Source organism: Triticum urartu, chromosome 3 (assembly GCF_003073215.2).
Source record: "Triticum urartu cultivar G1812 chromosome 3, Tu2.1, whole genome shotgun sequence".
Taxonomy (NCBI): domain Eukaryota; kingdom Viridiplantae; phylum Streptophyta; class Magnoliopsida; order Poales; family Poaceae; genus Triticum; species Triticum urartu.
In genome coordinates this window covers 665,439,908-665,450,115 of record NC_053024.1, presented here as the reverse complement: position 1 = coordinate 665,450,115, position 10,208 = coordinate 665,439,908, and the positions used below count along the sequence as shown (strand labels likewise).

At 46.0% G+C, this 10,208-nt stretch overlaps 1 protein-coding gene across 2 annotated transcripts; it reads left to right on the top strand.

The window, feature by feature from the left end:
- The first annotated feature begins 3,111 nt into the window (after positions 1–3,111).
- Positions 3,112–9,974, top strand: LOC125545779 (protein ESSENTIAL FOR POTEXVIRUS ACCUMULATION 1-like). 2 transcript variants are annotated; one of them, XM_048709811.1, is made up of 10 exons: positions 3,112–3,427; positions 3,580–3,651; positions 3,996–4,066; positions 4,242–5,087; positions 5,193–5,286; positions 5,380–6,207; positions 6,314–8,134; positions 8,228–8,510; positions 8,876–9,027; positions 9,355–9,974. In XM_048709811.1, the coding sequence occupies exons 1-10, from the start codon at positions 3,385–3,387 to the stop codon at positions 9,672–9,674; spliced, it is 4,530 nt and encodes a 1,509-aa protein (XP_048565768.1). In that variant the 5' UTR covers positions 3,112–3,384; the 3' UTR covers positions 9,675–9,974. The 2 variants fall into 2 exon arrangements, with proteins under 2 accessions (XP_048565768.1, XP_048565767.1); XM_048709810.1 differs by having other exon boundaries at positions 6,314–8,510.
- Positions 9,975–10,208: the final 234 nt, after the last annotated feature.

Sequence of the window (10,208 nt, the reverse complement as noted above, 5' to 3'; positions counted from 1 at the left end):
TATGCCAACTCAACAAAAACCTTTGGAGATACCTGTAAAGCATCTTTATGATCACCCAGTTATGTTGTGACGTTTGATAGCACACAAGGTATTCCTCCGGTATCCGGGAGTTGCATAATCTCATAGTCGAAGGAATATGTATTTGATATTTAGAAAGCAATAGCAATAAACTGAATGAGCAATATGTTAAGCTAACATATGGGTCTTGTCCATCACATCATTCTCCTAATGATGTGATCCCGTTATCAAATGACAACACATGTCTATGGTTAGGAAACCTTAACCATCTTTGATCAACGAGCTAGTCAAGTAGAGGCTTACTAGGGACACAAGATTTGTTTATGTATTCACACATGTATTTAAGTTTCCCATCAATACAATTCTAACATGAATAATAAACCTTTATCATGAATAAGAAAATATAAAATATCAACTTTATTATTGCCTCTAGGGCATATTTCCTTCACCATGCCCCACCCCAACCCATGCACAAAAGACAGTAGACCAAAAGCCAACAAATGATAAAGCCCACAATCGAGTACATAGGGGAGATGGTCCAAAACTTACCAACAGTCGCACACACACACACACACACATTACCTTCTTTCCCCTGTTGTTGTGATCAACACAATTTTATTGTTGCATCTAAAACACACGCAGATTGTGCCATCATGTAATCTCTCTCCTTGGTGTTTGATTGAGTGTCCGCCTACTGCCGCTACAGAAAAAATGCTTCACCTTCAAATCAAAGATCATAGAAAGGGTGATCGAGATCCCCCACAGCTGCATAGGTGCATGATTTTTTCCTTGCCTTCCCGGGAACCCCAGTCGGTCAATGTCATCGGCCATCATAAAGGGGTTATCATGGGATGCATCACCGCCATGAGAGACCATGGGGCTGACGCCGCATGACGCCCTGTCTATGGCATGTCCTCTCTCATGGTTAACCTATATTCAATCCTCTAATTTTTGTTATCTAATATGGATGAATTGATTGACATGAAAATTAAACTTGAAATCAACTATTACAATAGGTAAAAAAATCCAATCCTAACTTGGGAAAATAATCTTGTCTTGTTAAAGATGTACAATTTGAGTTCAGGCTTACGATTTTTTGCATGCTTTGATATTTTTTATGGCCCGACCTGTGTTTATCCATCTGTAAGACCTCAAGTGTGGATCTCGCCCCCTGCCCCACACACACATACTAAATTGTTGGCCCTATTCCTGGTCTCACTCTTACTATCTGACAACATGGCTAGAGCTCTGATAGTCGATGCATCATGATGACTTTTTATGTGGCCAAAGCACATTGTCTCAGCTCCAGGCCTCCAGCAAACCAACGAACACTTAGGGACTATTGGGTAGAATGCCAACACACGCTGGTGGTGGTGGTGGTGAGGCAAAAGGTGAATGATGTTTGAATTATATTGTTGTTTTATTTGTTGCCCATTGGTACTATTGTTCCTTAATTATGATGCATATTTTGATTGCTTATCGAGTTTATTGGTTTAGTAATTAGTTGGACACGATATTCTTATATTCAGACTCGACATTTTTAAGAAACATGTATCATGACTTGATGTGTCTAGGCCTCTACCTAGGGGTAAGTAAAACTTGAAATCATCCACTTGCGCCTTGGCCTTCATGGACGACCAAGGGAGCAATGCCCCCTGGAGTTGGAGAAGACACAATGTGATCGTGGAACAAACTCAAAGCGACATTGTACAGTGAAACATAAGGTGAAGGCAAGGGTTGTGCGGAGAACATGAATACCTAGTGCATAATTTACATAGAAGGAGATGCAAATGAGAAGGGAGTGAGCAATAGAGATGCTAGATGGTCTCTGAAGATTATAGCGTGAATTACACTGCAACCATGCACCCAACACTCTTCACGTGCTTTACACATGCATTTGTAAAAGAATGTAACAACCTTTTTTATATTTAACTTAGCAAAATCCAGTTTTATTGTTGTGTCATAGCAATGCATGAATTTCCAATTAATTTCACAGTATTATAAGTATTATAGTCTTGGAAAAAACTATGTGGGTTGTGTGAAATAGTAATACCACAACTTATAGGAAATGGTTTTGTACTACATTTTGTATAGAAGATCTCATCAATCCCAACTTTTAAAAACACTAATGTTTAGTCTAAGATGTACAACTGTGTGTGGAAAGTAAATGATAATATTATGGAATGACATATGCGGTCATATATACCTGTCTTTCAATTCCCGTAAATTAGTTTTAGTTTGTGCAAATAATAAGAGGTCGTGATATTTTTTCAAAAAATATGATAGTCCAATATAATTCGTAAAGAAGCCATGTGGACTACACCTTTCCTACATGGTGATAATGTAGTAGGAAGGATGCTACACCAATACCATTAACCCCATGTGTTTTGATCGATATAATGTATGATTTAAACTTTATAAGTAATAAATCCGAAAATACACACATCAACGTGTCAGACGATTGGAGGTCACACCATTTAAAAATATCTTGGAAAAAAATACATTTTTCTGATTAACCCATGTAATAACAAATATCCCTCTAAGAGATGAAAATCACAAGGTACTTGGACCCACGGGACAAAAATAGTGTCAAGCAAGGCAGAGAAGGAAGAACGGGCCGCCGAGGTCAGAAATGGGCCGTGGCGGATCCGCAACCGAGTTGTTTTAGGGTTTGCACGGGGGTTCCGATGACGCCACACGAGGGCAATCCACCATCCATTTGGTGAGAGTCCAGCATTGGACGACCGGAGACAATCATGAAGGGCGACATGGATATGCTCTCGCGCAAGTTTTCGCTTCAACAATTTTAAAGTCCAGAAAAGAAGCCAACACTCGAGCAGCAGCGCAAGCAACAGAGGGACGGGGAAATCACTTTTTTCCGGAAACCAGATCCAAAAGCCTCAGAATCGAATATACAAGATCGACGTTTAGGATCAAGGCCCTAACAACCTCCTTGTTTAACAACGATCCAATTAAGAAAGAAATAAAGGTGGGAAAAAGGGTTCGCTAAAGTACAATTTTATGATTTTATCCCATCTCCATCCGCCCCTCTCATCAGCGTCCCTCGTCACCCCCCATCGCCTCGCCTCCAAACCCGCCTCCCCCGTCTCCTCCCAGAAACACACAGTTCCCATCCCCGTTCCCAAGTCCCAACCCAACCCGCGCCCCCCTGCCTGCACGCACGCGGCCTCCGGCGACCACGCGCCTCCCTCCCCCGCAAAACCCTAGCCGCCCCTCCCCCTCCCCCTCCCGCCCCTCCGCCGGCGCCGCCGGCTCGCCCCGGATCGCGCGGTGCCCCGCCGCCGCCGCCGCCGCCGCCAGCCCGAAACCCTAGCTCACTCCCTCCCTCGCGCGCTCGGATCCGCCATGGCCGAGAGGAAGCTGGATCGATTCGCGGCGCTCGGGAAAGGTGAGCCCTGCCCGATCCGCCGCCCTCCCTGGCCTGCGGGCGGGGAGATCCGATCTGCCTCGCCCGCCCGTCGGTTGGCCTGGTTAGCGTATGGGTAGATCTGTGTGGCCTGCTGGTGCGCGCCCCCGATTTGATGTGTGCTTGTTTCGCAGATGTCCTCTCGCTCGGGATCGAGGAGGATAGGTCCACCGCCGCCGCCATGGGTTTCGTCGACGATCCCAAAGGTCCGTACCCTTGTTTCTCCCGGAACCACATCACTGCTGCTTCGGTTCTGTCTTGTTCGTTTGTTTTGTTTTGGTATTAGCTGTTGAGGGATTACCATGGCACGTAGGCTGTCTTTTGCTCTACTGTATGTAGGATTTGGTTCATGGGAAATGGAATGGTTGCTGATAGTGTGTTTGCGTGTGTGCACGTGTGGACCTGTGTGTTCGTGCGCGCGACTGTGTGCTTGCTTGTTTGCCTTTTGGGTGGCAGTCTGAGTGCGTGTGCGAGCTGTTATTGAGTACGTGTTTGATACATAGCTTGGTTTTACTGAGTCGTTGACCCTGAAAATCTATTGCTCTTGCAGATCAGCAGCACCTGGAGAACAGCATTCCTCTGTCCCCTCAGTGGCTTTATGCCAAACCAAGCGATGCCAAGGTTTGTCACTGATGTCCTATTTCTGTATCCATTCAGACTGTGTGCGTGTAAGGAGTTTTAAGTCAGCAGCACGTGTAAGGAGTTTTAAGTCAGTGTTATTTACCTAGGGTGTTTACTGGGTGCTGGTACAAGCTGCTACAAGCATGTATTAACTGTGCAGAACACCTCTTTGCAGATTTCAGCGCCTCATGGGTCCTTGCTTGAACCTTCTGAGAAAGATGTGAGGATGCTTGAAGGTTCTGGGGCCAAGAAAGAGCGCCGTCGGAATGCATTTGATGCTGGCTGGCTTGATGAGGAGAGGGAGACGAGCTTACTTGGGAGGAGGGATCACAAGAAGGAAGTGGACCGGGAGGTGGAGAACCGTAAAAACGATCGCCGATCTGACAATGTTTCTGCAAGGGACAACAATGATTCGCGGGCAGCTCCAACATCTGGAAGGTGGGATGATGGCTCCACCCGAAACTCAGGGAATGAAGGTAGGCGTGATGGAAAATGGTCATTAAGATGGGGACCTGACGACAAGGAGAAGGACTCCAAACCAGAAAAGAAGATGGATGCAGAAAAGGATGAACCTCATGGTGAGAAACAGACACTTCCTGTAAGGCTGCTGCCTGAGTCAGACTCCCGTGATAAATGGAGACCTCGTCACCGGCAGGAGACTCAGAACAGTGGTACAGCGACATACCGTGCTGCTCCAGGATTTGGATTGGAGAAAGGACGTGTGAAGGAATCGAATGTTGGTTTTGCCCCTGGAAGAGGCAGGGCAAACCCCAACTCAGTTCCATCCTTCAGCCGTCCATCATCTGCTGGGCCAATTGGTGCTCCACCTGTGTATGGGAGGCGTGCGGCAACTGCTGGTGCTTTTCGCTACCCAAGGGGTAAACTTCTTGACATATACAGGCAACAAAAGGTTGTGCAGTCATTTGAAGATGGCCGACGGATGCTGGAAGAAGTTCCTCCGATAACACTCTCTACTTCTGTTAAGCCACTAGCCTTTGTCACCCCTGATAACAATGAAGAGGTAACACTTTAGCAATGTCCTTCATGGTTTCTTTTAAAGTGGCTGTTCACCTGTCAACTTTTATCACTACTACCCAGTTTATTTATCCGTTTGTGTGCTATACAGGTTGTTTTGGAAGATATTAGGAAAGGCAGGGTCACCAGCAGTGAAGCGACGAATACAACTGCACTCCAAAAGGAGAGAAACAAAGATCTTGAAGGTATGCACATCATGGAATGCATATATTACCGTCTGTCATGATTCTTCTGTTCCTTTGTGTAAATCTGATATAACAATTGTTATTCCAATCCAGCTTTTGGTATTGATGCCAACAAGGATAAAAGCGCTGAAGCATTTAGCGGGTTAAGTCATGAAGGATCTGCTGCCTTAATATCAGAGAAGGATGCTTTTTACAATGAAGGGATGTTCGCAGGTGGTATTACAGGCCCACCAAAGAAGCCTACCGAGGAAAATGCTCCCAGTCATCCACATGGACTTTCTGGCATCAGGGAAGAGACAAAGTTTAATGAGGTCAAGCCAAGTGCTGATATCGATCCTAGCACTAAGTTACCTGATGATTCAAATGCTCAGTTGAATGTAAATGTTGACTATCCTACTGGCCAGGCTAGTTACACTGAAACAAAAGCTGGTGGCCAGGATAGTTACCCAGAGGAGTTGACCCTATACTATCTGGATCCCCAAGGAGGTGTGCAGGGTCCATTTATGGGTACTGATATAGTCTCCTGGTATGAAGATGGATATTTTGGATTGGAGCTACCTGTGCGTCTAGCTCAGGCTCCAGATGATGCTCCTTTTCGCCCACTTTCCGACCTCATGCCGTACCTTGGACATAAGCCCCAATCTCTCCCACCTGTATCCCATGGTGGAAGTGCTGAATCTCCGGATTCTGTACATAACAATTTTGAAGATGCGCTTCCTACTTCTGGTTCTTTTGGGAAGAGTGATCAGACATCTAAGGCAGACTCTGGAAATTATGCAGCCAATCCTACAAGAGGTGACCAGGAAGCTCTGGTACAATCCCGTACTGGTTGGTTCCCCTCAGTTGAAGCACAAAAGACTGAAGCAAACCCAGATATTCGTCAGCAGCGCATTCCTGAAACTGTGAGTCAGGATGCTGAAGGTTAGTTTCCTTTCTTTTCAGTTATATAGTGTTTTTCTTCACATTCTCTTGCTCTATCCATGTCTGAAACTCTGAATGCTCACATTCTTTTCTGTACTTGCTACAGAAGTGTTGTACACCGGGAGGCCTACCAGTGGCATGGGTCAATCTCGACCAGATTTTGATAATGACCGTGCAGATTTCCAATTGACATCATTGGATTCCCGTTCTGGGGTGGGGGAAGCTAATTTGCCCAAGCAGGATGCCCCTAGAGAGAATGAACTCAGCCCTCTTGGTTTGCTTTGGTCTGAGCTGGAAGGGATGCATCCAAAGCAGCCTCTCTCATCAAATGTGCTTGGTGTAAATGAGCGGAGAAATCCCAAGCCGACAGCTCCCAAGGACATTCCACCTGCAAATATCAGGCATGGGCCACTTAGCCGGATGAATGAAGCCCCTGTTGTGCGTGATGAGTGGCCTGCTAACCTTGGACGGCTGGACAGCATCAATGATGCAAACATGTCGGGGCTAATTTCCCAGGTTGAACCTGAGCTAGGTCATCTGAATTATGAGGAGCAAATGCTACTTACACAGATTCGAAGGGAGCAACTGCAGCAGGAACAAATGATGGGTCGTAACAATCTGGAATTTCCTGGACAATTTGCAGGGCAGGTATTTGATTCATTGCATCAACACAGACAGTCCATCAATCCACCGGCTCCTGAGGTGGAGCACCTTTTGAGAGTCCAGTTTGAACTTGAACACCAGCAGCGACGCCAACAGCTTCAGCAGGAGCAGCACCGCCAGCAGCTTCAGCAAGAGCAGCACCAGAGGCAGCTTCAGCAGGAGCAACACCAAAGGCAGCTTCAGCAGCGCCAAGCCCAGCTGCTGCAACAGCAACAGCAGCAACAACAGCAGCTGATTCTTGAACAAATGTTGCAGCAGCAGTTGCAGAGTTCAAACTTCGGACAAGCTAACATGGTCGATCAAGTGTTACTCCGGGAACAGTTATTGAATGACTTGCATCATCAACCCCATCATTTTCAAAGGCAGCATGATGCAGCTATTGAACAACTCATTCAAGCAAAATTTGGGCATGGCCATCATAGGGAGCAACACAATGATATGCTAGATGTTCTCTCACGTTCAAACCAGAGGCAGGCGCTTCCTTTGGAGCAGCAAATTCTTTTAGGGCTGCACCATGATCAGCTCCAAACACAACAATTGGCCAATGCTATAAGACAACATGCGGGCAGGGAGGAAGAACGGCATTTAAGTGGGGGCTGGCCAATGGATGATCCTAGCCAATTTATCCGCACAGGAACTAGTCCAAATCAAAGCCATGCCTCCAGACTTGGTCAATTCGATCTTCTGCAGTCCCTTCAGAGGTCGTCATCTGTGGAGCATCATGACCATCTCGACCGAAGCCTATCTATGCATGAACGATTGCATAGGGGAGGTCAAGGTATTCACTCCCTTGAGCGGTCTGGCTCTTTGCCTGGTGGTGCTCCTTTACCAAATCCTGATGTTGTAAATGCCCTAGCACGTCATCATGGCCTCGGTCAGATGGAAACACATGGTGATCTATATTCTGCAGGCCAGATGCCTATGCATGCCTCAGGGGTTCATCCCCAGCAACACAGGCTGCAGGAGCAGCTGTCAGGTTCTCACATGGGAAGGCTGGAAAGGAACTGGTCAGATGCCAATGGGCAATTGCAAAATAGCCTGATGGAAGCTTCACGCATCAACCAGTTGCAAATTGAAGCAGAGAAGCAGAGGAGGAATGTGGAAATGAACCTTCCCATTGACAACCCACATGCATGGGCATCCCTTATGAACAATGAGAGGAACCCAGAAGCTGAATTGAGTGATATGATTCATCAAAAACTGGTTCTTCAAGCACAGCAATCTCGTGGTTTCCCTGATGTTCCGGCGCCGGCATCATTTGGACGTAAAGACCCTTCTTCACTCTTTGCACAGCCTGCTGCAGATAACCCTTTAAGATCATCTGTTGACAGGTTGTCTTTTGATGATCCACTTGCAGAAAGGTCACATTTCTCAAAAATGGGGCACTTGGGACAGGATGGACCAACTACTCTAGATATTTTACCGAACAATATTGAGATGAACCGGAAACTCGGCCTCAGATCAAGCTCTGCGACAATGCTTGATATGCAAAGGGGAGAATTCCCAGATGTGATGGGTGGCAGTGCATCAACTAATCAATTGGTTGGGAATGCCAATGATGTAGCCAGGAGGAAAAGGCAGGGTTCTAGTGCAAACTTGGCAGTGGAGGACACTGATTTTTCTGAAGCGGTCAGCAACTGGTACTTTTCTTAACTTTGCATCCGCACTCCTATTTTCATTATCATTTTGAAGCCACACAACGAACTTTCACTACCGATATATAGTTTCTACAAATATACAGTATCATTACTTTATTTTTGCATGCCCATCCAAGTTCTGATATCTAGGCTTTCCATGTCTTCTAGACAAAGATTTGTGATTCTTCAGTACTCTGTTAATATATATACATGCCATGTTCTTTATTTATGTTCACTTCTCCAGAGGCCATTAGGTATTTTACTTGTCCAAATTGTTATTGTCAGTTTACACATAGTGGTGGCATGTGAACACACAGTTGGTTCTCTAGTACAAGGCTCAATCAAGTTTTTTTCTTTTCAATATGCAGGGTTGATACTGGCATCCCAAAGGGAAGCTCCCATTCCCTGCTAAAGCGCACAGCAAACCCACACGCTGCTACCTCGCAGGCAGCGTCAACGGATCTGTCTTCAGCCATTAGGTCCAAGAAGGCAGGCCATGCTTCTTCTGCATCTTCTGATGGTACGCCATGTTCAACCTAACTGTGTGGTTTTCTTCTCATGCGGAAAGTATGTGTTTTTTTTCAGTGACACTCTTATATCCGCAGTCACATTAATGTTAAGTCCAATAATATCCATGCATAGCTAATTGAATTAACTGAAGACCACTTTGCTTTCGATGGATAGTAAAAAGGAAGGATATAGGCCAGTTTCAGCCACCTGAACCTTCATTTATAATATAGCTTCAAATGTTCCGCTTGCTGTTCTGACTTGAGGATTCTACAAAACGGTATAGGATTTATACCATTTTATGGTTTCTGACCTCTGATATTGTAATCTTGTTGTGCAGAGCATAAGATGGAATCTGGAGTCACCTCAGCAGCCCATGCCGTTGAAGCCACTGCTTCAGCCAACAAAGAGGCAGGGTCGTTCGGCATCCCACCTAGCAGCAATCAGGACGCCTCTGGTCCTTCGTTCAGTGAGATGCTCAAGAGCACAAAGAAGCCCCCCTTGCAGTATGACGCCTCTGAATCCGCCGACGGCGGCCCTGGCGGCAAGGGCACAAAGAAGAAAGCAAAGAAAGGAAAGCAGATCGACCCTTCGCTTCTCGGGTTCAAGGTCCACAGCAACCGCATCTTGATGGGCGAGATCCACCGCCCTGACGACTAACATGCTTGGGTCGTGCCATTTTGTGTACATGCTCACCTCTGTAGACTCTGCACATGTTTTTTGGTAACATTCCTTCCTGTGGAGGCCATGGCCCCCCTTTTGTTCTTTCCCATTAGCCTTAGGATACCCCAGATCAGCCAGAATGTCAAGTTGAAATTAGGAGGGAGGGCTTTTTTTGGTGTGTACCTGCGCCCTCGAGTTTATACAGGATACATGAATCTGTACAGGACACCGGAATCATGGGCATGTATGTCAGTGATCTCCTTGTGCAGTGCAAGGAAGTATCATCTTAATTCCTCAGGCCATTTCTTCCCCTTCCTGATTGAACATGCCTAGGTTCCTTATAATGACTTGTCGGTTACAATCTTTGAGATAGCAGCCCGGCATTATCCAGTCTAGATTGGCATGTGAGTCTCAGGACTGGTTTGTCGAGCTGTAGGACTGATTTGCAGGATGTCAAAACTTCAACACAGTAATTAGATTAGATTGCATATGTAAAACCGAGGTTTATGAAGGCAGACATGGAATCCTAAA